Source organism: Acanthopagrus latus, chromosome 1 (assembly GCF_904848185.1).
Source record: "Acanthopagrus latus isolate v.2019 chromosome 1, fAcaLat1.1, whole genome shotgun sequence".
Classification (NCBI taxonomy): Eukaryota; Metazoa; Chordata; class Actinopteri; order Spariformes; family Sparidae; genus Acanthopagrus; species Acanthopagrus latus.
In genome coordinates, this window is record NC_051039.1 from 23369748 (window position 1) to 23396888 (window position 27141).

A 27141-nucleotide genomic window follows, 5' to 3' on the forward strand; every position below is an offset into this window, starting at 1 on the left:
ATGTGTGTGTGTGTGGGTGGGTGGTTGGGTGGGTGCAGTAAAAACGGCCAAACGGTCTGCTTTACCGTGTCTAGTGTGATCACATTTGTAGAATACATTTGTATGAGGCAACAAGTTCTCTTCAATAATCAAGAATGTTTGCTTCCGTCTTTGTGATCGCACTGGGTAAGCTTATCAACACAAACGCCGCTGCAGTGTTTTCACAATTTTGAAACTCTAAACTCTAAAACTATTTATTCCTGTTTCCTCTCTACAGGGTTGTGCTACTGTAGTAGGGCGAGCAGTAAGTCAGTTGTGTTGTTTGAGTGTGTTAGTGTGTGTACAGTCAATGAATGCACCTTTGTAGCTAATGCTCTGTGTTTGTGCTGTGCTGTTTGATATATATTTCTGATAGGTCAGTCATCTCTGGGTCTTCCACGACTGTTTGGCCCTTCAGAGGCTTTAGTGAAAACTGCCATAGAAATGAATTGTGAACTACTCACCTTCCCAGAGGATGAACCCATCCTGCTGCAGCTATTCAGGTGGGTATTTGTTCAAACTTGATCTAACCACTATATTAAAATGTTAATGTAATGATAGAAAATCCCTCCAACTGCCAACCTTTTCCAGGGAGGGTAACCATAGCAGGTTGTTTGCTGAATACACCTCCCTGGAGGGGGAGGTGGCAGACCTCCCTGTATATGTCCAACCTTACCATGAGGGCAACCTGGAGTGTGTGGCCAGGGCGCAGAACAACTCTCTCATAGAGCCCACTGTCAGCAACATACACTACCTGAAGGTTATTGGTGAGTCTTTTTGCTACGATAAATGTAAAGCCCACATATTTTATGCACATGTCTTCCCCGTAACAGCAGCATTGATTGTAATGGGCATGTATGTTTGAAAAAGGCTCAACACAAAGAGAAACACATTTCTCAAAGGGCGTGTGTCTGTATATGGATATAGTTTTTTGACAGTATGCAGTGGTGGACTGTGGTGGATGTTTGAGGGGCAGAGGTGAAAAAAATGAGTATAAAGTCGAAACACATCTCACTTTTGATGTCACTTAACATGGGCACCTAAACGGGCACTTTATCATGTTTTATCTCCCAGAGGGCATCTAAGACAGCAATTTTGCAGCATTTTCTTTGGAAATGGGGGCACCAGGGGGGCAGTGGCCTCTGTGTAAGCATGCCTCCTTGACCAAAAAAACCCCCCAAAAACTACTTCTACTAAAAACACATTTTGCTCTCTTAAAATACAAGTGACCATATTTTGTGAACTGCGAAATTAGGTGATGTTACGCAAAGTTGTCCTACAGTGAACATCAGTAACACAGTGGTAACATATCCCTGTCATTTACTGATGAAGCAGCAACGATCAAAGAGGTCCGACACTATCAACAGCGTACAAACATGCTCACAGTAACACTGCTAACATGCTGATATTTGGCAAGTATACCATGCTTATGTTTGCTAGCTGAGGTGGAGGGGAATGGATCATAAACCAAAAATTACAGGAGTTCACTAAAGTCATTAAATGTATATTCTTAAGGAACCTTACTTTACAGTAATCAGCAAAGTTATGTTTAGTTGATGGGCATGGTCACCTGTAAGACTAGTAGAGAAATGAGTATGCAGAGAAAAAAGGAATTACTAACTTCCTTAACTTCCCTAAGACGATGGTTCTTTCAATAAGATTTATTGTTGTTCTCAAGTAACACCAGGATCACAGTCTGTTGCTGTGACTGTCCTGCAGAGCCAGTGAAAGGCGCAGAGATTGAGGTCCGCTCGGGTTCCGTGGATTTATTTGAGGGGAACATGTTGGAGCTCCGCTGTAAACTCAAAGCTGGAAATCACGTCTCCTACAAGTGGCTGCTGAATGGCCGGCTTGTGTCTCAGTCTCTTCTCCACGATGACCGTCTCTTGATCAACAGGTCGGTGGAGTCACATGGTCTCTGGTGGGCTGTTACTGCATTACTTTGAGGTTGCCGGCTGGTTTCTGTGGTGTTTTCAGCATTTCAACAAGTTATTTGGTTATGTTGACCAGTCTGTACTCTGGGTAATGGAGATTGTTGCATTCTGTACTATCTTGTTTGTAGACAGAAATCTGCAAAGATCTCAAAATCAATTAATCCATCCAATAAAGCCAAAGTCAAAGGAGTCACTGAAATGATTGCTCGTGTCACCCCTCAGAACAACTTCCCAGGATAGCGGCTCCTACAGGTGTGTCGCATCCAACAGCTTCAACCAAACAGACTTCTTCACCTCCAACAGCACTGAAGTTGTAATCACAGTCAGAGGTTTGCTGTCATCTGTTGTGAATGAACTCTCTGTTTTTTAGAGCTATGATGAGGTTTCCTTTGAAGAAAATAACACCATCTTCCATCTTGTTCCCTCAGACCTGGTGTCAACCCCTAACATCTCCTTCACCGTGTTAAAGGAGGATTTCCAAAACTATTCTGCTGTGGTCACCTGTCGGTCAACTAGAGGGACTCCACCTGTCACCTTTTCACTTTACAACAGCACAGAAGTCATTGCCAGTGTGACGGTTGAAGAGCGATTCGCCACATTTAAGGTTCCACTGTTTTTGGGCCAGGACTTGGGATTTCTTCAGTGCCAGGCAAGAAATGGAGACAATGCCACATACAGTGAAAAGATTCCCCTGGAAGTCGGTATGTGCAAGGTTTAAAAACTGCTGACATTACACCATGAAACACAAGAAGTCTTGTCAGTGTTTGTCCACAGTGTCTCTTTTCAACCCATAATGTCTCCAACAGTACCGGTTGGTGGGCCAGTGAAAATGCCTTACACCTATGACAGTGGTGAAAACTATGATGTGATCGGCGTAACTTTCTACTGCAAGGCGGAAAAGGGAACTCATCCACGGTACCAGTGGTTCCTCAATGGAACCCTTCTAGATGACAGAGGAAGCTTCTACTATGTGGACCACCAGCCCCCAGAAATGGCTATGCTGATGCTGTCAGTAGGGGACAGCAGCGCCGGGACGTACCACTGTGAAGTGTCAGACAGCTTTGACAACACCACCGCCATAAGCAGCAGGAGACTATATCTGGACAAACACAGTACAGTTGATCCATTCTTTCTGATGTAGGTCAAACATCATCATGACATGTGACAGCTGGTTTTAATCTCTTCTTTCTCTTCTTGCTCCCTTTGATTGGAGCATTTCTTTCAAGGAAATTCCTTATGAAATCAAATCTTGTTCCAAGAATGGACAGCAACGTATTCATAGAATTTAAATGTATAAACTATCTCTACATTAGGTGTCTGTTTTGTTTCTAAAGGTGCAATATGTAAGAATTTGTGACCTATTGAATTCACAATCAAAACAAACGGCAGTCTATCACCAGAGTAACCCATAACTGACACATACTGCAGCTGTGGCATTGTAGTTAGCTCAGTTAGCTGAGCAGCTAGCAGTCTGTACTGGAAGGTCAGAGCACCCAGGGAGTGTTGGTGTTTACCTCACAGGGGCTATGGACCGGGACAGTAGATATCTCTGCAACACAATACATAGACGTCAAAACCGCTATTTTTTTTAAATTTTCTATTGACACTTTAATTCTTGACTGTTTTCCAGTTTAATTCCTACATATTTCACCTTTGGTAATATCTGAAACAAATGTGACCCAGGTATATAGGTACAAGAAGACATTGTGACTGTTCTTTCTCTCTGTTTTAGACTGTAGAGATCACAGTATGACACAGAAGGAGCCTGCACCTCTCATCCAATTGTCTTTATTTCAGTTTAAATCTGCAGCTATTTCTGTTGTTGTTGTTGTTGTTGTTGTTGTTGTTGTTGTTGTTCTGTCAGTATTACAATTCTGACTTAGCCTGTATTGCCAAGTTACCTAAAAGACACTGTAGAACATTCAGTGAAAAAGAACATAAACTGATGTATACTGTCATGTTTCTTTTGCAAATAAAAGTTGTAATCAAAAATCAAGTGTAGTTTTTTTTTCAGTGAAAACATAATGCTTGACTACACCGTCATGTCTACAATATGCCTGACATGATGTTTTCATATCCACATGTTTGAAAATGTAACACAACACCATGGCATTTATGACATGAGAGAATGGATTCATCTTGTGATGCTCCAGAGAGGGAGGGGACGGCAGGGAAGTGTAGTGAAACACTATCAGCTATTTGCACATGTTTCGTGCGTGTGTGTGTATGTGTGTGTGTGTGTGGGTGGGTGGTTGGGTGGGTGCAGTAAAAACGGCCAAACGGTCTGCTTTACCGTGTCTAGTGTGATCACATTTAGAATACATTTGTATGAGGCAACAAGTTCTCTTCAATAATCAAGAATGTTTGCTTCCGTCTTTGTGATCGCACTGGGTAAGCTTATCAACACAAACGCCGCTGCAGTGTTTTCACAATTTTGAAACTCTAAACTCTAAAACTATTTATTCCTGTTTCCTCTCTACAGGGTTGTGCTACTGTAGTAGGGCGAGCAGTAAGTCAGTTGTGTTGTTTGAGTGTGTTAGTGTGTGTACAGTCAATGAATGCACCTTTGTAGCTAATGCTCTGTGTTTGTGCTGTGCTGTTTGATATATATTTCTGATAGGTCAGTCATCTCTGGGTCTTCCACGACTGTTTGGCCCTTCAGAGGCTTTAGTGAAAACTGCCATAGTAATGAATTGTGAACTACTCACCTTCCCAGAGGATGAACCCATCCTGCTGCAGCTATTCAGGTGGGTATTTGTTCAAACTTGATCTAACCACTATATTAAAATGTTAATGTAATGATAGAAAATCCCTCCAACTGCCAACCTTTTCCAGGGAGGGTAACCATAGCAGGTTGTTTGCTGAATACACCTCCCTGGAGAGGCGTGTGGCAGACTTCCCTATATATGTCCAACCTTACCATGAGGGCAACCTGGAGTGTGTGGCCAGGGCGCAGAACAACTCTCTCATAGAGCCCACTGTCAGCAACATACACTACCTGAAGGTTATTGGTGAGTCTTTTTGCTACGATAAATGTAAAGCCCACATATTTTATGCACATGTCTTCCCCGTAACAGCAGCATTGATTGTAATGGGCATGTATGTTTGAAAAAGGCTCAACACAAAGAGAAACACATTTCTCAAAGGGCGTGTGTCTGTATATGGATATAGTTTTTTGACAGTATGCAGTGGTGGACTGTGGTGGATGTTTGAGGGGCAGAGGTGAAAAAAATGAGTATAAAGTCGAAACACATCTCACTTTTGATGTCACTTAACCATGGGCACCTAAACGGGCACTTTATCATGTTTTATCTCCCAGAGGGCATCTAAGACAGCAATTTTGCAGCATTTTCTTTGGAAATGGGGGCACCAGGGGGGCAGTGGCCTCTGTGTAAGCATGCCTCCTTGACCAAAAAAAACCCCAAAAACTACTTCTACTAAAAACACATTTTGCTCTCTTAAAATACAAGTGACCATATTTTGTGAACTGCGAAATTAGGTGATGTTACACAAAGTTGTCCTACAGTGAACATCAGTAACACAGTGGTAACATATCCCTGTCATTTACTGATGAAGCAGCAACGATCAAAGAGGTCCGACACTATCAACAGCGTACAAACATGCTCACAGTAACACTGCTAACATGCTGATATTTGGCAAGTATACCATGCTTATGTTTGCTAGCTGAGGTGGAGGGGAATGGATCATAAACCAAAAATTACAGGAGTTCACTAAAGTCATTAAATGTATATTCTTAAGGAACCTTATTTTACAGTAATCAGCAAAGTTATGTTTAGTTGATGGGCATGGTCACCTGTAAGACTAGTAGAGAAATGAGTATGCAGAGAAAAAAGGAATTACTAACTTCCTTAACTTCCCTAAGACGATGGTTCTTTCAATAAGATTTATTGTTGTTCTCAAGTAACACCAGGATCTCAGTCTGTTGCTGTGACTGTCCTGCAGAGCCAGTGAAAGGCGCAGAGATTGAGGTCCGCTCGGGTTCCGTGGATTTATTTGAGGGGAACATGTTGGAGCTCCGCTGTAAACTCAAAGCTGGAAATCACGTCTCCTACAAGTGGCTGCTGAATGGCCAGCTTGTGTCTCAGTCTCTTCTCCACGATGACCGTCTCTTGATCAACAGGTCGGTGGAGTCACATGGTCTCTGGTAGACTGTTACTGCATTACTTTGAGGTTGCCGGCTGGTTTCTGTGGTGTTTTCAGCATTTCAACAAGTTATTTGGTTATGTTGACCAGTCTGTACTCTGGGTAATGGAGATTGTTGCATTCTGTACTATCTTGTTTGTAGACAGAAATCTGCAAAGATCTCAAAATCAATTAATCCATCCAATAAAGCCAAAGTCAAAGGAGTCACTGAAATGATTGCTCGTGTCACCCCTCAGAACAACTTCCCAGGATAGCGGCTCCTACAGGTGTGTCGCATCCAACAGCTTCAACCAAACAGACTTCTTCACCTCCAACAGCACTGAAGTTGTAATCACAGTCAGAGGTTTGCTGTCATCTGTTGTGAATGAACTCTCTGTTTTTTAGAGCTATGATGAGGTTTCCTTTGAAGAAAATAACACCATCTTCCATCTTGTTCCCTCAGACCTGGTGTCAACCCCTAACATCTCCTTCACCGTGTTAAAGGAGGATTTCCAAAACTATTCTGCTGTGGTCACCTGTCGGTCAACTAGAGGGACTCCACCTGTCACCTTTTCACTTTACAACAGCACAGAAGTCATTGCCAGCGTGACGGTTGAAGAGCAATTCGCCACATTTAAGGTTCCGCTGATTCTGGGCCAGGACTTGGGATTTCTTCAGTGCCAGGCAAGAAATGGAGACAATGCCACATACAGTGAAAAGATTCCCCTGGAAGTCGGTATGTGCAAGGTTTAAAAACTGCTGACATTACACCATGAAACACAAGAAGTCTTGTCAGTGTTTGTCCACAGTGTCTCTTTTCAACCCATAATGTCTCCAACAGTACCGGTTGGTGGGCCAGTGAAAATGCCTTACACCTATGACAGTGGTGAAAACTATGATGTGATCGGCGTAACTTTCTACTGCAAGGCGGAAAAGGGAACTCATCCACGGTACCAGTGGTTCCTCAATGGAACCCTTCTAGATGACAGAGGAAGCTTCTACTATGTGGACCACCAGCCCCCAGAAATGGCTATGCTGATGCTGTCAGTAGGGGACAGCAGCGCCGGGACGTACCACTGTGAAGTGTCAGACAGCTTTGACAACACCACCGCCATAAGCAGCAGGAGACTATATCTGGACAAACACAGTACAGTTGATCCATTCTTTCTGATGTAGGTCAAACATCATCATGACATGTGACAGCTGGTTTTAATCTCTTCTTTCTCTTCTTGCTCCCTTTGATTGGAGCATTTCTTTCAAGGAAATTCCTTATGAAATCAAATCTTGTTCCAAGAATGGACAGCAACGTATTCATAGAATTTAAATGTATAAACTATCTCTACATTAGGTGTCTGTTTTGTTTCTAAAGGTGCAATATGTAAGAATTTGTGACCTATTGAATTCACAATCAAAACAAACGGCAGTCTATCACCAGAGTAACCCATAACTGACACATACTGCAGCTGTGGCATTGTAGTTAGCTCAGTTAGCTGAGCAGCTAGCAGTCTGTACTGGAAGGTCAGAGCACCCAGGGAGTGTTGGTGTTTACCTCACAGGGGCTATGGACCGGGACAGTAGATATCTCTGCAACACAATACATAGACGTCAAAACCGCTATTTTTTTTAAATTTTCTATTGACACTTTAATTCTTGACTGTTTTCCAGTTTAATTCCTACATATTTCACCTTTGGTAATATCTGAAACAAATGTGACCCAGGTATATAGGTACAAGAAGACATTGTGACTGTTCTTTCTCTCTGTTTTAGACTGTAGAGATCACAGTATGACACAGAAGGAGCCTGCACCTCTCATCCAATTGTCTTTATTTCAGTTTAAATCTGCAGCTATTTCTGTTGTTGTTGTTGTTGTTGTTGTTGTTGTTGTTGTTGTTCTGTCAGTATTACAATTCTGACTTAGCCTGTATTGCCAAGTTACCTAAAAGACACTGTAGAACATTCAGTGAAAAAGAACATAAACTGATGTATACTGTCATGTTTCTTTTGCAAATAAAAGTTGTAATCAAAAATCAAGTGTAGTTTTTTTTTCAGTGAAAACATAATGCTTGACTACACCGTCATGTCTACAATATGCCTGACATGATGTTTTCATATCCACATGTTTGAAAATGTAACACAACACCATGGCATTTATGACATGAGAGAATGGATTCATCTTGTGATGCTCCAGAGAGGGAGGGGACGGCAGGGAAGTGTAGTGAAACACTATCAGCTATTTGCACATGTTTCGTGCGTGTGTGTGTATGTGTGTGTGTGTGTGGGTGGGTGGTTGGGTGGGTGCAGTAAAAACGGCCAAACGGTCTGCTTTACCGTGTCTAGTGTGATCACATTTAGAATACATTTGTATGAGGCAACAAGTTCTCTTCAATAATCAAGAATGTTTGCTTCCGTCTTTGTGATCGCACTGGGTAAGCTTATCAACACAAACGCCGCTGCAGTGTTTTCACAATTTTGAAACTCTAAACTCTAAAACTATTTATTCCTGTTTCCTCTCTACAGGGTTGTGCTACTGTAGTAGGGCGAGCAGTAAGTCAGTTGTGTTGTTTGAGTGTGTTAGTGTGTGTACAGTCAATGAATGCACCTTTGTAGCTAATGCTCTGTGTTTGTGCTGTGCTGTTTGATATATATTTCTGATAGGTCAGTCATCTCTGGGTCTTCCACGACTGTTTGGCCCTTCAGAGGCTTTAGTGAAAACTGCCATAGTAATGAATTGTGAACTACTCACCTTCCCAGAGGATGAACCCATCCTGCTGCAGCTATTCAGGTGGGTATTTGTTCAAACTTGATCTAACCACTATATTAAAATGTTAATGTAATGATAGAAAATCCCTCCAACTGCCAACCTTTTCCAGGGAGGGTAACCATAGCAGGTTGTTTGCTGAATACACCTCCCTGGAGAGGCGTGTGGCAGACTTCCCTATATATGTCCAACCTTACCATGAGGGCAACCTGGAGTGTGTGGCCAGGGCGCAGAACAACTCTCTCATAGAGCCCACTGTCAGCAACATACACTACCTGAAGGTTATTGGTGAGTCTTTTTGCTACGATAAATGTAAAGCCCACATATTTTATGCACATGTCTTCCCCGTAACAGCAGCATTGATTGTAATGGGCATGTATGTTTGAAAAAGGCTCAACACAAAGAGAAACACATTTCTCAAAGGGCGTGTGTCTGTATATGGATATAGTTTTTTGACAGTATGCAGTGGTGGACTGTGGTGGATGTTTGAGGGGCAGAGGTGAAAAAAATGAGTATAAAGTCGAAACACATCTCACTTTTGATGTCACTTAACCATGGGCACCTAAACGGGCACTTTATCATGTTTTATCTCCCAGAGGGCATCTAAGACAGCAATTTTGCAGCATTTTCTTTGGAAATGGGGGCACCAGGGGGGCAGTGGCCTCTGTGTAAGCATGCCTCCTTGACCAAAAAAAACCCCAAAAACTACTTCTACTAAAAACACATTTTGCTCTCTTAAAATACAAGTGACCATATTTTGTGAACTGCGAAATTAGGTGATGTTACACAAAGTTGTCCTACAGTGAACATCAGTAACACAGTGGTAACATATCCCTGTCATTTACTGATGAAGCAGCAACGATCAAAGAGGTCCGACACTATCAACAGCGTACAAACATGCTCACAGTAACACTGCTAACATGCTGATATTTGGCAAGTATACCATGCTTATGTTTGCTAGCTGAGGTGGAGGGGAATGGATCATAAACCAAAAATTACAGGAGTTCACTAAAGTCATTAAATGTATATTCTTAAGGAACCTTATTTTACAGTAATCAGCAAAGTTATGTTTAGTTGATGGGCATGGTCACCTGTAAGACTAGTAGAGAAATGAGTATGCAGAGAAAAAAGGAATTACTAACTTCCTTAACTTCCCTAAGACGATGGTTCTTTCAATAAGATTTATTGTTGTTCTCAAGTAACACCAGGATCTCAGTCTGTTGCTGTGACTGTCCTGCAGAGCCAGTGAAAGGCGCAGAGATTGAGGTCCGCTCGGGTTCCGTGGATTTATTTGAGGGGAACATGTTGGAGCTCCGCTGTAAACTCAAAGCTGGAAATCACGTCTCCTACAAGTGGCTGCTGAATGGCCAGCTTGTGTCTCAGTCTCTTCTCCACGATGACCGTCTCTTGATCAACAGGTCGGTGGAGTCACATGGTCTCTGGTAGACTGTTACTGCATTACTTTGAGGTTGCCGGCTGGTTTCTGTGGTGTTTTCAGCATTTCAACAAGTTATTTGGTTATGTTGACCAGTCTGTACTCTGGGTAATGGAGATTGTTGCATTCTGTACTATCTTGTTTGTAGACAGAAATCTGCAAAGATCTCAAAATCAATTAATCCATCCAATAAAGCCAAAGTCAAAGGAGTCACTGAAATGATTGCTCGTGTCACCCCTCAGAACAACTTCCCAGGATAGCGGCTCCTACAGGTGTGTCGCATCCAACAGCTTCAACCAAACAGACTTCTTCACCTCCAACAGCACTGAAGTTGTAATCACAGTCAGAGGTTTGCTGTCATCTGTTGTGAATGAACTCTCTGTTTTTTAGAGCTATGATGAGGTTTCCTTTGAAGAAAATAACACCATCTTCCATCTTGTTCCCTCAGACCTGGTGTCAACCCCTAACATCTCCTTCACCGTGTTAAAGGAGGATTTCCAAAACTATTCTGCTGTGGTCACCTGTCGGTCAACTAGAGGGACTCCACCTGTCACCTTTTCACTTTACAACAGCACAGAAGTCATTGCCAGCGTGACGGTTGAAGAGCAATTCGCCACATTTAAGGTTCCGCTGATTCTGGGCCAGGACTTGGGATTTCTTCAGTGCCAGGCAAGAAATGGAGACAATGCCACATACAGTGAAAAGATTCCCCTGGAAGTCGGTATGTGCAAGGTTTAAAAACTGCTGACATTACACCATGAAACACAAGAAGTCTTGTCAGTGTTTGTCCACAGTGTCTCTTTTCAACCCATAATGTCTCCAACAGTACCGGTTGGTGGGCCAGTGAAAATGCCTTACACCTATGACAGTGGTGAAAACTATGATGTGATCGGCGTAACTTTCTACTGCAAGGCGGAAAAGGGAACTCATCCACGGTACCAGTGGTTCCTCAATGGAACCCTTCTAGATGACAGAGGAAGCTTCTACTATGTGGACCACCAGCCCCCAGAAATGGCTATGCTGATGCTGTCAGTAGGGGACAGCAGCGCCGGGACGTACCACTGTGAAGTGTCAGACAGCTTTGACAACACCACCGCCATAAGCAGCAGGAGACTATATCTGGACAAACACAGTACAGTTGATCCATTCTTTCTGATGTAGGTCAAACATCATCATGACATGTGACAGCTGGTTTTAATCTCTTCTTTCTCTTCCTGCTCCCCCAGCGCTGAATCGTCTTCCCGTCTGGGTGGTGGCAGTTGTCTTCGGAAGCTTCACCTTCCTGATTCTCTTGGTCTCCGTTTGTTGTGGACTTGGAGTGGTGTTCAGTGAGTCCCTGAGTTCACATTTAATGCTTTTTCGCAAAAGTAGCTTATGATCTTGAACTGGTACCACTGAAGGTTCTTGGAACGTTGATACTGTCTCATGTACCTTACATCAGTTTTGAGTGGGAGCATTGTATAATGAATGACGCCTCATCAATGGTGGGTGCTGAACAGTGCACAATCACCTGTTGAATATGTCTCGCCCACTTCAGGTCAAGAAAGAATCTGCTAGTTTTGCCTCCAAACTTGGTGTTTCTGAACTCATTTATTTTTGGTTGAAATGCACAAAATAAGGTGTGTTAACCAGGATGGAACCGGCACCATGCTTGTGGAAACAAAGCAAATGTTTCCATGATTTCAGAGTCCTGTCATGTATCTGCTGCGGCTAACTCCTCTTCACTTGCTCTACTATGAATAAATGTTTTCACTCTTCTTTCAGGGCGACGGCATTATGGAGAGAAGTCTCTGTGAGTCAGTTTTTCTTTCTAATGCTGATACCCCGAAAAATTCCTCATGAAGCAACTACTTCCTCCTGTAGAGAGAACGGTGCTGCTTGATCCTCCCCCAGTCATTTCTTCTTTTCTCCTCTACTGAGGAAGAATGACACAATGGCTGTTATTCCACCATGATGCAATCCAATGAAATGATGGCAGATGATATGTTACTAAGTAGAATGGAAATACGGCCGATTCTAGTTAATACTTTTTATTTATGGTCACACGTGGATTAAAATAGTAGTGATATACTGTGCTTTACATTACACCTGGAAACAGAGATGATCTCCATTTATATTACAGCTAAAGATAAGGACTCTTGTTGACGGTTAACACTCAGTGAGCTGGGAGGACATCTAGGGTAAAATCTGAACGTGTGTCTTAGTGTTGAGCAATTTTGTCTCTATAAGACAGCTTGACATTGTCAACTGACAGTAAATGTGGGGAGAAGGGAAACAACATGTGACGGTTTGGAGCTGGAATGTGGTTACGCATCAGATGTATCTGACCTACTGGACGAGCAGGTCACGTATATATGAAACCTCCCTTGACCAAGGAACTGAAACAGACTCAGACTGCAGCTTACAGTCAGTAAGCCAGTATCATGTTACCATAAAGATGACGAATGATGACAGCAGATGCTCAGCTTGGCTAAATTGGCTAATTGGTGAAATGTTCGCCCATAGCGCTGTCCTCGCTGTGAGCAGTCAAACGTGTGAACGTGGGGAAAGAAAATACAGCCTGTCCATATTTTTACATTTCTTTCACATTTAATCTGCTTAATTACTGTATGTTTTAGGTGAACAGTCTCTTGCTACACTAGACTGAAGATTCATTTAATGAATGATGTTCTGGGTGCTTTTAAATGCTAAACGCCCAGGCTTTATAATACTTGTGGACAAAACGCATTGACATTTTTTCATGTTATCTGCCAGAAGTCAAAGACTAATTTAAGTGTGATGAGTAAAAAAGAAAGCTCCATCATCCATCCATCAGAGTGTAATGGGAATGTGTGCACTCTCCCCTTAGGTCATTGAACACTAAATCTCAGAAACAGCAGTTTCCACTGACCTTGGTGTGCTCAGCTACAGCACTGTGTGTAGTCAGACCTATATCCTGTAGGATTTTATGAGTCTTTACAACTGCACTTCTAATAAACATTGCCTCTCTTGAGACTGTTTAAGTGATAGCTGCCTTCTTCCCTCTCTCAGGTTGGACTTTGAGATGGAGAGAATGACGCCTGTGTATTATGGCAAGCTGGTCAGTCAATATTCATGTGCAGTTTCTCCATTATTATAAGACTGATCCGTTTTCATCGTAGCATGTTGTGTGAGCTGCTCAGGTGTCTCTCCCTACAGGATTTGTCTCATTACAACGAGGACACTGATGTGGTGAATGCAGCCAGGTGGGGTGAGGTGGACCAGGTGAGATGATCAAATAAGGTTACAAGGTTCTTTATTTGTCATTTAAAGGTGCACTATGTAGTTTTGGGGATGACATTTTTAGTCATAAGAGAAAGAACAGGAAGTGGCTGGGCTGGGTGCTGTCTTTAAGTGTCCTTTGGGCTCTTCGGGCATCTCGCCTCATCAATATCATACAACTAAATATGAATAAAATTAATGAGTGAAACGAATCAACTGTTATCACTTATTTGCCTGTCCTCTCCTCAGGCATCTCTTGACTCTGTGGATGAATGGCCCCAGATTGAGGAAGAGAAGAAGACGTTGGAGGATGAGCCAGCTGAGGAGCCCTGATGGTTCAGACTGCTCTGTAAAAACATGCTCTTGAAGTTTAATAAACAAATGCCTCTGATTAACAATTAAATCATCTATCTCTTAAGTGTGTGTGTGTGTGTGGTGGTAAAATTGACGAGAAGAGGCGCACATGATCATCTTTCCTGTATCCGAACAGCTCCGCCCCTGTGACGCGCAGCAGGACGGCGCAGCCGCCTGCGCAGCTCCTCCGGGTGGCTCTGCGCTTTCGTCTTCGTCAAGTGGAGCAGAAGCGCGGCGGGGGCGGACGGTAGTTCAGGTTTAGTTTAGTTCAAGCTGGTAGGCTGTCCCCTCAGGTTAGTTCAGAACCACGCGGAGATCTCCAGAGGAATCGGCTGAACGGGAGAGACATGGAGGAGACGGGCGGTGCAAGTGCGTACGGGGCTTCGCTCGCAGGAGGAGGCTTCGACTTCTCCAAGTTTATCCGACAGCCGCAAACCATCGTGCGCCTGCTCAGCTGGGTGAGTGGAGCGAGTGTGTGTTGTGTTGTGTTGTGTTGTGTTGTGTTGTGTTGTGTTGTGTCGTTCAAAGGTTCAGAAGTAACGTCCAACGTGGTCTGTGAGCAGGTGCGCCTGGGCCCGGGGCGCGTAAAGCGGCTCCGTGGAGCGGTGAAATGATAGATTTTTTTTTAAAGTGTGAGGGAACAACAGGCTACTATGCGCTGCGTCTCCGCGGGGCGTCATGTTGCATGCAGCTGGTGCATGACAGCAAGTCGGCGACAGCACAGGTCAACACTGCTGTTGTTGGAGGGCAAAAGACCGAAAACTGTCACACGAAAAACAAAAAGCAAAACTATATATGGGACGTGTGGTCATCTTAAAGGTGCTCCGTGAAGTTTGAATCAGAAGAGAAAAATCTTCAGTGATTTCTTTAATTAGCAAATCAAATTAATTAACAGACTGTCTTTAAAGGACAACACAGTTTTTGTACTGTATTGTACTACTTTGGCGGACCCTGCCACCTTTGTGTCCTGGAGATCTTATTCTCCTATAAAGATGCCTTGTTTATTTAGTTATGACATTTTTCTTTATGAGTTTATATTATCGCCATATCATTATTGAAAATATGAATATTCTGAGTTGGAATTTCTTTACCAAAACTACAAATTGCCCATTTAATGTGCAGTCTGTACCACCGGGTTTGTGCTCAGACAGGAGGACTATATTCATGTTAAGCCAGATTTTAAGAGATCATCTGTTTCTATAATGTTTAAGACAATAATATTAATAGTATTTAATTCAGTGTTGTGATAACTAGGGTTGGGGGTATTTGCAGGGGAATTCATGAATCAGGGAAAGTTATGGGAAGTACACTGCTGATCACCTGTTGCTAGGCAAATCTAATGCATGGATTTGATTTTGTGGTTTGCACACTGATTTGGAAAGTCCAAACTGAGCCTCAACCAGACAGGTTACCATAATGCTATTGTTGTCTGACACTGGGTGACTGTGAGCACAGAGGCTGAAGAGTCCAATTCCTTTATCTGCCCTCGAACATCTCCTCGGTGATAAGGTTTGCACCTAACAGTGAGTTTTATTTGCTGTGAGTGCTGTTTTCTCCTTACAGATACACATCTTAGATTATAGAGACTGTGGCTGATTTCAGCTATATGTGAGGCCTCTGTGAGAAAACACGCAGCTTCTTTACCTGGATATGGTGGATGAGCTCCGAGGACAGAATGTGCCCTCAGTAGCCTCGACTGCTTGGAGTGTTTACGTACATGTGTTTGGGAAACGGTGTGTGAGAGGGATTGTGTGTGGGTGTGTGTGTGTCACTGGTAAACAGGGACTGATGGGCAGGTAAGGTGATACCTCTCACTTTTACTCTTGGTGAATGTGTGCTACTGATCCCCCTCACACACACACACACACACACACACACACACACACACACAGTAACACACTCAGTGCAGCTGTGTTCACGTCTTCTCGTAGTCACACTGACCAGATCACCGTCTATCTCTGGTGATATTAATCTCACTGCAGTGAGCCAGCATATATGGAACAAGGGGGGATTGTTGCCTCTGTAACCCTGCCTGCAAATCCCACAATGCACCACAGCTGCTCCCAGAACAAGTAAAGGCTGAAAGCTCATGGTAATTTAAGGTATTGAATCTGAATACCTTCTCTGAAATGCCTAAATATGATTTTTTTTTTAAAAACGGTTCATATTTGTTGCGGTCCTGACTAAATGCTGGACTGAAACATTATATTTCCAATATATCCGTGTGACATAATCAGCAATAAGCTCAAAATATTTACAAAGAACACACTGTTTGTACATATGGGACATGTGGGTATATTTTGGACATCTGTCAGTCAACACACAAATACTTCAGAAACTTCCATCTGCTCCATAAACTGTCCCCCTTGTCCCACTTTTGTCTTTTGTTTCATTATTCCTCATATTCACTTCCTTATGTCACCGTCCTCTGTAATTTTCGGTACTTTTCTGTCTCACCCAGTCAGCAGGATCGTGGCCTATTTCCCTCTGTGCCCTCTCACCTCATCCCACTTCCCTACCCGTCAAACAGTCCCTCTCTATCCTCCAAACTCGGATTTCATTATGAGTGTTGTTAGGGAGTCGGTGGCATCTCTGGGGTCACATGGCAGGCAGCTGCACTCAGAAGTAGGTCACATGGTTAGGTGGGTAACCAGAGCAGACAGCAACAGACCACGGGATGGTCAGAGGGACCAGGCAGCAGTTCGTGCTCTTCACTGTGTAAACACAACATGAGCAGGAGAGCTCGGAGGTGTTGAAAGAGTCAGCAGTGGGAAAAGTAACAGTTTGCGATGACACAACATGATGTCGTGATCACATGTTTCAGTCGAGTCGTGTGAAATGGATACAGGTGCTTGTGAAATGTGTTATGTCACGTCATTTTATTTTGATGATTTAAATTTTTCTCTGGTGCATTGGTTGCTTGTTAGAAGACACAAGCTAAACCTGAGGGTATTTAGCAAAGGCTGGATGATTGTCAGTATGGCTCGATATTCTATTGTTTTCTGGATATGAGACTGCATAGATTAGATTTTGGATACTGTTATATCCTGATATGGCGTAAGTGTTGTCTTTTCCTGGTTTTAAAGGCTGTATTACAGTAAAATGATGTCCTTTTTTTGGATTTACTAGACTGTTCCTTCTGTTCCTTTACAAATTCAGTCATTATATCCACATTACTGATGGCTACCTATACATCTCCTTTTGTCATAACATTAACAGTGCTGTTTATTCACATTGACATTCCAAAACTCTAAATTACTGCACCTTTAAGTTCATTTTCATAAGACATTATAAGGCTGCTCACGTGTTTCTAAGTAGCTAGTAGATGTTCACACTGCACCTGCAAGAGGTCGGAAATCTGTCTCAAACCTTTAGCAGTTCATGTGAAGTATGCAATGTCAAGTTAATGGATAAACCTAAAAAGCCAGCGGCATGGTCCTTTAGCATGACAGTCTCCTCTTGTGTCCTTGCGAACCACTGAAGGCCACCTTCTTCTCTCCTGTTTCAAATGTAGATATTTGCCTTGGTAGTGTTCGCCTCCATCACAACAGAGGGATACATCAACCCTCCCCACAGCTCTGAAGCAAAGTGCATCTTCAACCAGAATGACTCGGCATGCCATTATGCTGTGGGGATCGGGGTGATCGCCTTCCTGGCATGTGTAAGCTTCCTGGTGCTGGATGTCTACCTGCCTTTCATGAGCAACGCGCAGGAGAGGAAGTATGCTGTCATGGCAGACCTGGGATTCTCAGGTGAGCAAGAGCACTGCGGTGCTTATTTTGTTTGCGTTGTAAGGCCTTTAAAGCTGCATAATCAATATTCCTTTGGCTCAATTAACAATGGATCAGATGACTCTGTGTCCACCGATTAACTGGTGAATAAGACCAGATGATAATTAGCAGTATTGCAGTGACTTTTTTCAATTGTACAATGGCAGTAATTGTACCTCGAGTGGTTCTCACTCCTTCTGAATCCCTCCCATTTAGTTTCGTCCATTTGAATGCGAAGACCTTCATACACAAAGCCTCAGAGTATTAACAGAATGTGGGACAGACCACTGCCTGTTTACCATAACATTACATCTATTATTCATCGCTGCACACAGTAGATGATGGGTGGAGGAGGGGAGGGCGACGTCAGATTTAAATGAAATTAAACCCTCATCAGCTGTACATGGCACGGTTCACATTCGGCCATTCTTCAGTGAAACAAAGAAGTGGTGGCTGGAAAAACAGCTTGTGGTCATTTGAGCAGATGGCGGCAGGGGACCCCTCTATCTTCTGTTGATGTGTGTTTTTCACAGGAACTCACTTCTCATATCAGGCGCTACAGCTGAGCGCTTTTGATATGTTTTCGTAGGGTGAGAACAATCATTTATATCTGTGTGATGTGTTTGTGCACCTGTTTCTGTATGTTTTCCAGGGGCGTGGACCTTCCTGTGGTTTGTGTGTTTTTGCCTGTTGGCCAGTCAGTGGGGTCGCACTCATGACACCAGAGGGATCCCCAAGGACGCTGCACGCGCCACTGTGGCCTTCTCATTCTTCTCTATCGCCACCTGGGTGAGTGAGATTGCTGTTGTCTTCTTATTATTTAAATTTTTTTCAAGGCAGCTTCAGAACCATACTGTGTTTTTATACATTTTTGAAGGAATGTCAACGCCTTTCCTTTTGAGTAGTGTACTTTTCCTGTATTATAGATACAATTTGTAAGAGTTTTAGTTCAAAACATTCCAAAATTAATCAAAACAATCAACTCAATGTGAAGAAATCACAGTTTTGATATGTAGTGTGACTATGTAGTGTGTTAAAGAGATATATACTGAAGTTAGCATGCTAACCAGCTAGCTGGGGCCTAAGAAAACCTCTTTCTCACTGTGGTCCAAAGCACCTGTGGTAGTGATGTTAACGCCAATGCTCCCCTGGTAATCCAGCTAGCTGCACGGCTAGCTGTGCTAACCTTAGCTACAGACTGTAAACAGAATACAGTCAGCAGCAGTAGCCAGGTACTCTGGTCATATGCTGCTCATATTTGTGTTGGAATATGAATGCAAGGTGGCCAATTCTTATGTACTGCACCTTAAAATGTACTTTCTTGCCAAGAGAAAGATGAGAAGATCAATCACCTTGTCTATGTCTGTTGAATATAAATAGCAATGCCAGGTGATGATTCGATCAACTTTGCATAAAGACCATATTCCGGTTTGTGTCTGAGACTATTTTTAGGCTGGCCACAGGGACTTCCTGTATTGTAAAACAGGCTGTATTTTTTTATACACACTTAAAAAAGCAAACTAACATGAACTAGTGAGCCTCTGAGGTTAGGGTTACTAGGCAGACTTTTTTACCTTTGGGCTGCTGTTGCTCCTTGTTTCCTGTTTTTACCCTAAACTAAGGTAAGCTAAGCAAACGAGTGGTATTTTGTAGCTTCATATTCCTCAGAGACATGAAAATGGGATCCATGTTCTGATCTAATTCTTGGCAGGAAATCTGGTTAGAATATTTCTAAAAATGTCAAACTATTCCTTCCTTGAAACGTGCTTGAACAAACAGAGGACAGCATATGACCAGAGTAACTGCTAGCTGCTAAGTGAAGCCGCTGTTTGCTAGTAAACTCAATTAACCAGGTTGCTGGTTAACATTTGGCCATATGGCCGAGTGTTGTTCTTGTTTACTATCGGACCATCACCTCTTGAGAAATTGGCCACGGACAAGCTGAATAATGCGTTGACTTAAAGAGATATACCTTCAATGCAATACATGTCTTCAACATAATGTCAAACTGTTATTTCTTCACACTGTTGATAATTTTAGTTAATTTCTTTATGTTTTTAACCAAAATTCTTACATATTGCACCTTTTTACATATTTGTTTGAGTCCTCCAAGTTGGTGCATTTAAGTACTGGAAGATACCTCTGACATTTAAGAGTCAGACCACCACCAATACACAAAACACTTGCATATTGCTTGTCCTCTAGCCTGGATTTTTCAGATGGCAGATTTGCATGACGGTATTTTTTAGCTGGCTTTTAAATTGTATGTGTTGGAGCTCCGCACCAACACTTGAATGCACCTTTCAGAAGACTTGTCAAGACAAACTGGCATTTAACTACCTCACTATGCATCATTAAAGTAGTGATAATGTAATGCATTGAGAGAGGGATGTCATTGTGATTGATTACCTCCTCTAAGCAAGCTTCAAGTGTCAAAGTGATTTACTGAAACTGTAATAACCTGGACTTGTTTATTTCACTGTGTAGGGGATCCTGACCTATTTTGCCCTGGCTCGTTTCCGCCGTGGTGTGAATGAAGTCACCATCCCAACCTACACAGAGCCGCCGCCAGATCACCACACCCCCTACCCTCCAACCTATGCCCCCACCTCCTACAACCCCACTCCCTACACCCCTACCACTTACACAGCCTACCCCAGCAATGTGCCCGACATGCAGCAGCCTCCCTTCACCTCAAACCTCCAGCCGCAAGGAGAATACCAGCCACCAAACTACTGAGACAAAGGGAGGACAGAGACAGAGGGAGGGTATTGCTCCAGGTCATTTGGTTGGTTAACTGATTAGAGTAGCACTGCACAGACCCAGAGCTATATCATATTGATGTGGTTTTACTTTTGATTTTGCAGGTGTCGTTGCATTTGTGAACCTGAGCAGTGCAGCAGCAAAGTTAGACATGAGGGACACTCCGGTTTACGTCAGGCGGTCTGTGGTCAGATCTTAAAACGTCAGGCTGAGTGTTGAGATCAGGGCTGAGGATTGAGTAATCTGACCATAGACCTGTGTTGTAAAGACTCAACTTTTACCTCAAGTGGGCTCATCCTAAATGGGGGAGGTAGTTGGAATGTACCCAGGAGGTCAAAGGTCACATTATGTGACGTTATGAAGAATACGTATGAGCTCCAACCAGAGAGGAAGAAGCCAACACTTCTTGTGTTCATCTCTCCTCTCTCTCTGGTGGAGCCTGAGAATGTGCATTTGTACATAGATTTCAATTAGTGGAGCTGCCATTTTAATGGTTGTATGTGCCTGACTTTCTTTTCTTATTTGGTTTTGTGGATTTCCCCCCTGATTTCTGCAGTAATCTTGAGGACCTATAAACAGCTTAGTTTTATACTAACAAATCATTTTCTGGGAGTAATGTCTGAGAAGACCACTATAAAGCCAAATTGTTGTTTGTTAAATGTGGGCTCTGTATGCAGTAGAGTTTGTTAGCAATATAACCATAAAATCACCATTGAAAGAACATTTAGCAAGTTTTGTGCTACAGTAAAATAGCTCCTGTGCCCCCCCATGCCAAATACCTGTTTAAGGACCACTCTAATCAAAATGTCTTGGTCTGAAAAAACGTAAACACCCTCAATTTGATCTGACCATGTAAAAAATTTAAAAATGGGTAATTTATGCTAATCTTTCGAAGTGTGTTGCCCTTTAAACCTGTTGTTAATGTTCAGATAGACAGGAGGGAGGAGCATGTAGATAACTATGCACTTGTTTAACAGGTTTACCCACCGAGCATGTCATCATACTGAAGTGTAACTTATTAACCACTAGCAGCAATGCTGCCTCTCCTCAGCCTGCGAAGAGTTTGGCTGCACACTTCTTCCAAGGTTTCGGTGGCATTTAGTTTTCTAAATCCTGATGTGTATCTCCTGTTATTCCTTTATCTAAACAGCTGAAGGTTGCAGTGGGTCCACAGATTATCACCTCGGTCTGCTATGGTGAGAATCAAACACCTGTCCTCAGAAGACTACTGGTTTAACACTGCTGCACTGGCACCAAAATACATTTGTCAGTTTAACACCTCGACTGCCTCCTGATCCATCTTTAGCTGTTAAAAAAACTCAAAAATTGTCAGAGGGTCAGATAAAGATGATTGTTCCTGGGTTGTGAGCAAATTTTAGATCATTTAATGACACACCAGAAACTGAATGTGGTTATATTTATGAAACATGTTACTGGTGCCATATTCAAGACTAGGTTTGTCCTTCAGAAGAAAACGAAAATGAGTAACATACTGACGCCAAATATATGAAAGTATTCCGCTGGCCGTTTGTCATTTGTGCCTTAAGGAGATAAATTAAAGTTTCCTGAGGGCTAGAAAGTGAATAAAATGTGCCATCACTAAACACTGGAGCTATATTTACATTGACTAGCTGTGTATCACAGTATCCCTCGCTGCTGTGCCTGAGTGATTTTTTTGTTTATGTGCAAGAGTTGTTTTCATGCGCTGGAAAATCAGTTAAATCTCCTCAGTGAACATTTAAAATCAGTGCTCATATTTGATGGTAAAAACTGCAGCCTGTAATTACCCAACTTGGAACGACTCAGCTGGTCAGTAAATTGTGCCTTTCCACCTACTCTGTCCCAGTTTAGTGTTTTAATGGGAGCATAAGCCTACATTTTGATATGTTATGATGACCGAAAGTGAATTCAGAAGCACACGTTGAAATCGTAGTTGATTCAGTGTTTTGTTAGATTCATTTGTATTTCATCAAACTCCATGTATTAGATTAGAAGAGGCTAAAATTATTTGCATTCAGAGTTTACCAAGAAATGTTTTATGAGGACCGGTACAATTTTGGTTGACTTGAACTGTTTTTCCTAAGTTGTTTTATTGGACAGCTGTGTCATTGCCCTTTTGTGTATTGCCATAACTTAATGTCATGGCATCAGAAGCACAACAGCGATTTACTTGAGACCTTTTGTTCATGGAATAAAATGATTCACAGGATGTTCAGTCTTCTTGAGTATATTGTTGCATTCATGTACTGCAGTGTTCCAAGTTAGGGCTGCATGATATGGCCAGTCTATTGCAAGTATTTTCGCAGATATTACATCTTTAATATGATTCACAATTAGCCAGAATGATCCTTTTAGCATCACAATTTTCAATTTCACCAATAAAACGAGAACCATGATGCGACATTTGTCGTCATCTCTGCAGCCCTACAGTACTTCATTATCACGCTGTTTGAATAGAACAATGTAGCCGCGTTGCAATTTTGATAATATCTCAAACTGGTCAGCCCTAAGTACAGGTTTTATATAGTACACATGATATACTTTTCCATTCCAGCCTGCCAGCCTCACCGCACAGCCTTGGAGCCTGCCAGGATTTAAACAGGTTATTTTGGTCTGCTGTAGCATGCGAGGGCATTGGGTTACATATCACACAGTAAGTGCACAGAGGTAAAATCCTTTTAATTTTAAAAGTGTGAGGAAAGGGGAATTCAAATGTTTCTATGGATGTCTTTGAGAAATAACCAAAATCAGACCCTGTGTTCTGAAATAATACATTTATCTCAGCACCACTGACCTCCTGTACATGGTGAAAAATACAAGCCAAACTTCCCATAATGATAGCTGGCTGATTATACATTGTTAATCAATAATAAATTAAAATCTTACATTTGAAATGGTTATATATACACAGATATATAATGCAGTGAAGCCTTGCCACATTATTGATTGGTTTTCATTTTTGTAATTATGTGGCACTGCTAGACCTATTCAAGTTAAATCTTAAGAATAAACCTTCATACCAATTACATTGCAAAGACAAAGGCTTAAAAAAAAAAAAAAAAAAAAAGGACCCACATACAAGAAACTAAAGTCAATGCCTGGATCTCTACTCTCCACCCAACATCTGAAACAAGTCTTATTTGTGTATTCAGAGGTGGAGAGCGGAGAAAAGCTTCCTGGGAACTCTGGGGTCTGCAACTTTTCCTGTGAGACATTGTTGTGGAGTTTCATTCCTGAGAGGAGCGCTGTTCTCTTTGTCCTGCACCAGACCTCCGTAACACTTTCTACACACCGCCTGATACTTGTCCGCTCCACCGATCACTTCCACCTGTGGCACAGACAAACAATACTTGCTACAATACTACACAGGAAAAGGGGAATATGTTTCACTACGGAATTAGTGATATGGCCACAGCCCAAATACATTCTCAATTTATTACAAATACTAAAATGATCTTGTTATAATATAAACTAATGTTATTACTGAAACCTTCTCACACAAACAATGGCAATGTAAGAGGGTTAAACTATTCAAGGCTTTTCTCAGGTTTGCCTCCTCACCTCCTTCTCTGCCCCTATCCTCTTGGTGTAGGCAGCTTCTTTGTAACACTGCATGCAGACGGCGTTGAGCTTCACCACACTCTCCGCTAGAGGGACGAGGTTCAGGATGTTACCAAAAGGCTACAAGAATGCAAAAGACAGCAGAAAAGTAGTCAGTATCGCTGAATGGATGGAGGTGTAATGACATTACAAGGACAGAACAGACACATTGTAGGGTGGAATAGGGAGCACACTGCACTGTCTGTTCTTGTGCTGCTCATGCAGATTGCATTTCTCTTGCAAATGTTGTTGCGTCTACACACAGTGGTGCCCTATCTGCTCCTGCAGCATGCACACAATGTGCGTTTGTCAACAGGAACTGCAAGTGTTTGCCAGCGTCACACTGATATGACAAGACAAATACTCACCTTTCGCTGGAAGGTTCCATCCAAAGCAGCTACAATGACTGTCTTCCCTAAATTGGCCATTTCCTCACAAAACTCCACTGTGTCTGGAAACTACAACACAAAACAGGCACAGATTTAGTTAGAGAGGAATTCATCCCGCTGAATTCCCCGACTAGAGCAGAGACGGTCTGGTCACCATGAAGGTGAACAGCAGATTGGTTTTCAGAAGAGTATGTTTGTTCTATAAAATGTCAGGAAATGCTTAAAAAACTTGGAGTTTCCAAAAGCCCAAAGATAACACTCTAAAGTGCCCTGTTTTGTCAACAACACAACGATTTTTAGTTTACCATCACAGAAGTGGAGAAACCAGAAAATAGGATTTGTTGTACCATTTCCCCCTGTTAAAACATGGCTCACGCTTAATTATCAGTATCAATCTATCAATGTATTTAGTGATTAGTTTACCGTGTATATACTTACAAACTGTCCTTCATCAATTCCAATGACACAGGCTTGCAATGCCAGTGAGTGCACATCTCCCAGACGATTGGCTGGAACAGCTGCCATTGTGTTTCTAAAGAATGGACAGGACAGGGTGGAAAAACTTAACTTTCATAGAGGAAGTGTGTACTGTGTTATTGCCTCACTTGATCTGCCCTTTCATGTTCAAAATGTCTGGAAAATACTTTGCAAATAACTTCCTGCTTTATTCAGAAAACAAAAACATACCCAACAGGAAACAACATGTACAAAGAAATCTCGCCACTAGAGGTCACCTTTCTTGCAGGTATGATGGCTTAACTGTGCTTCTCATGTTTCGTTCAATTCAAACTAAATGGACTGTTTAAAGAGGCTGATGCTGTACTTTAAGATCTCTTTTCAGCTGTCCGCCCCAGTTTCACAATATTCTCTTGTAATCTCTATTGTACTCTTCATAATCAGCATGAGCAGCCAAATTAGACAGCTCATTTTCTACCCTTTGTTGCATTTGCCATTGTGGGAAAATCTCTTCATAGTAGTGCATAAATTAAAACTAATGCACAAAGTTACAAAGGTCTTTCTTTTTCTACTTACTTAATAAAACCCCTAGACACAGACCCATTTCTGTAAATGTAAGTAACTTATCAAACTACAAAAGTAAATTAAATCCGGGGACTTACTTGTCGTGTGTGGCCATGCCTGAGTCAGAATAACGTGTGTCCTTGGCATATTTGACCACCAAGCAGTTGTACTGGGCTATTTGGAAACGGCGCACTCTCCGCATCAGTTCAGTGCTGCAAAATAGATGACAATGCAGTTGAAATCAGTGAAACCCATCTGTGCATTTTTTCAATACAGCAGGCCACACTATAAGAATAAGCTAGAGAGAATGAATACTGTGCAATGTATATAATGATGTGCAACACCAGTGTCAAATGGTCCAAGGGTGTGTGAATATAAGAAGCATACTGAATAGTTAAAGCATGCTTTACTGTACAATAGGTGATTCATATCGATGAGCTGGGTAAACAATGCAGCGAATTTGGCGGGACGTTCAAATCTGGGCGGAATTTGTGACAACAGTGTTGTCACTGAAAATTAATAACACTAGCAACTCACATCTGCAACGGACGTGTTGTGTTTACGTTTGCGAATGAATAACTCACCTTTTGCCTGAAAACATCGGTCCAAAAATGACCTGCAAACAAAGAGTAGAGGGGCTGTTATCGGACCCAGGAAGTCAGCAGAGAGAGCTGAAAGTCACCAACACACAACAACTAAATACACTTAATGTTAGCCATGACTATGTCCTTTTCACCTTAGTTAATTTACCTTCGTCAGTCGAGGGTATGATAACGTTGTAACATTGGTTAAAACAATAAAGTTAGCTACAGTCAGACACGAACCTGAATCTGTCCCCGAGCTTTCCTCGGCGAATTTGGAAGAGTTCTTGGAAGGTCCAGGCAGTCCATTGTATTGAATGACGTGACAGTTAAAAAAAAAAACAATAAAACAGTTATACAAAAACAAATAAATTACTAACTGAATCCCACAGGACAGACTGTTCTGCAAGGAAATGTTGAATATTGCGCGCCGGCGGTTGTCTGCGTTTTAGCTGAAATTCCACCAATGGGCGAAGACTCACATGACCCTCTGAACCAATCAACTTCCAGGGAGACGTGACAGTGGAGTGCGCCTGCGCGACTGCTAACCAATCAGAGGACAGACCACCATTCTGTGGGGATTTTGTGTTTGACAATCAGAGTCACATGTAGCCAGATGTTTATTAAACTGTAAAAACAGTATTTTACACAGTAATAATGAAGGATATTGTAAAGAGAAGAGGAGAAAAGGGCCAGCTGTAAAGGCTACGCTGCTGCTATAGGTCAATAACTATCCTGCAATAAAGTAATGTTCCAGCCTACATTCAGAATTAATGCTTTCTTTCTGTTTTCAGAAGTTGTTACAAAGATAAGTGTGTGTAACCATCCTCATATGTAGAGAGAATACTCAACATTGTTTTAACTTAGCTGGCAGTGTACACAATAAAATACTATGAATCTTCAAAGTAACAAGTAACAAAATATATATTTTGTTAGATATATCAGTACTTGAATAAATTGGAATTACAAATTAATATCTGTTCCAAATAGTGGTTATCAGTCTCCCTTGATTTCCAATAATTTGCATCTGCATCAGCCCTGAAAAAGCCCAATTGGATGACCCCTACCAGCAAGTCATGATAGTGTGACAGTGAGTCAGTATGAACAATACCAAGACCCTGAAACTAAAGCAGCTA

At 42.2% G+C, this 27141-nt stretch overlaps 3 protein-coding genes across 10 annotated transcripts; 2 read left to right on the plus strand and 1 right to left on the minus strand.

Annotated features, from left to right (window-relative positions):
• Positions 1-23: 23 nt before the first annotated feature.
• LOC119016466 (contactin-4-like) lies at positions 24-13977 on the plus strand. Of its 8 annotated transcripts, XM_037092312.1 has the most exons (17): positions 24-165; positions 257-283; positions 395-521; positions 610-785; positions 1738-1915; positions 2175-2281; positions 5916-6093; positions 6353-6459; positions 10094-10271; positions 10531-10637; positions 10737-11009; positions 11115-11420; positions 11515-11616; positions 12053-12080; positions 13319-13367; positions 13466-13531; positions 13778-13977. In XM_037092312.1, exons 1-17 carry the CDS (start codon positions 135-137, stop codon positions 13859-13861), a joined length of 2124 nt encoding a protein of 707 aa, XP_036948207.1. In that variant the 5' UTR covers positions 24-134; the 3' UTR covers positions 13862-13977. The 8 variants fall into 8 exon arrangements, with proteins under 8 accessions (XP_036948207.1, XP_036948725.1, XP_036948464.1 ...); XM_037092658.1 differs by lacking the exon at positions 610-785 and having other exon boundaries at positions 44-165; XM_037092830.1 differs by lacking the exons at positions 610-785; positions 1738-1915.
• A 102-nt stretch (positions 13978-14079) lies between these two features.
• On the plus strand, positions 14080-23487 carry syngr2b (synaptogyrin 2b). The gene is made up of 4 exons (XM_037093166.1): positions 14080-14340; positions 17397-17634; positions 18305-18441; positions 20140-23487. Exons 1-4 carry the CDS (start codon positions 14230-14232, stop codon positions 20389-20391), a joined length of 738 nt encoding a protein of 245 aa, XP_036949061.1. The 5' UTR covers positions 14080-14229; the 3' UTR covers positions 20392-23487.
• tk1 (thymidine kinase 1, soluble) lies at positions 23076-26443 on the minus strand. The gene is made up of 7 exons (XM_037093284.1): positions 26249-26443; positions 26009-26040; positions 25523-25636; positions 24843-24936; positions 24384-24473; positions 23977-24096; positions 23076-23743 (listed from the first exon to the last, which is right to left on the minus strand). The coding sequence occupies exons 1-7, from the start codon at positions 26312-26314 to the stop codon at positions 23564-23566; spliced, it is 696 nt and encodes a 231-aa protein (XP_036949179.1). The 5' UTR covers positions 26315-26443; the 3' UTR covers positions 23076-23563.
• Between the last annotated feature and the right edge of the window lie 698 nt (positions 26444-27141).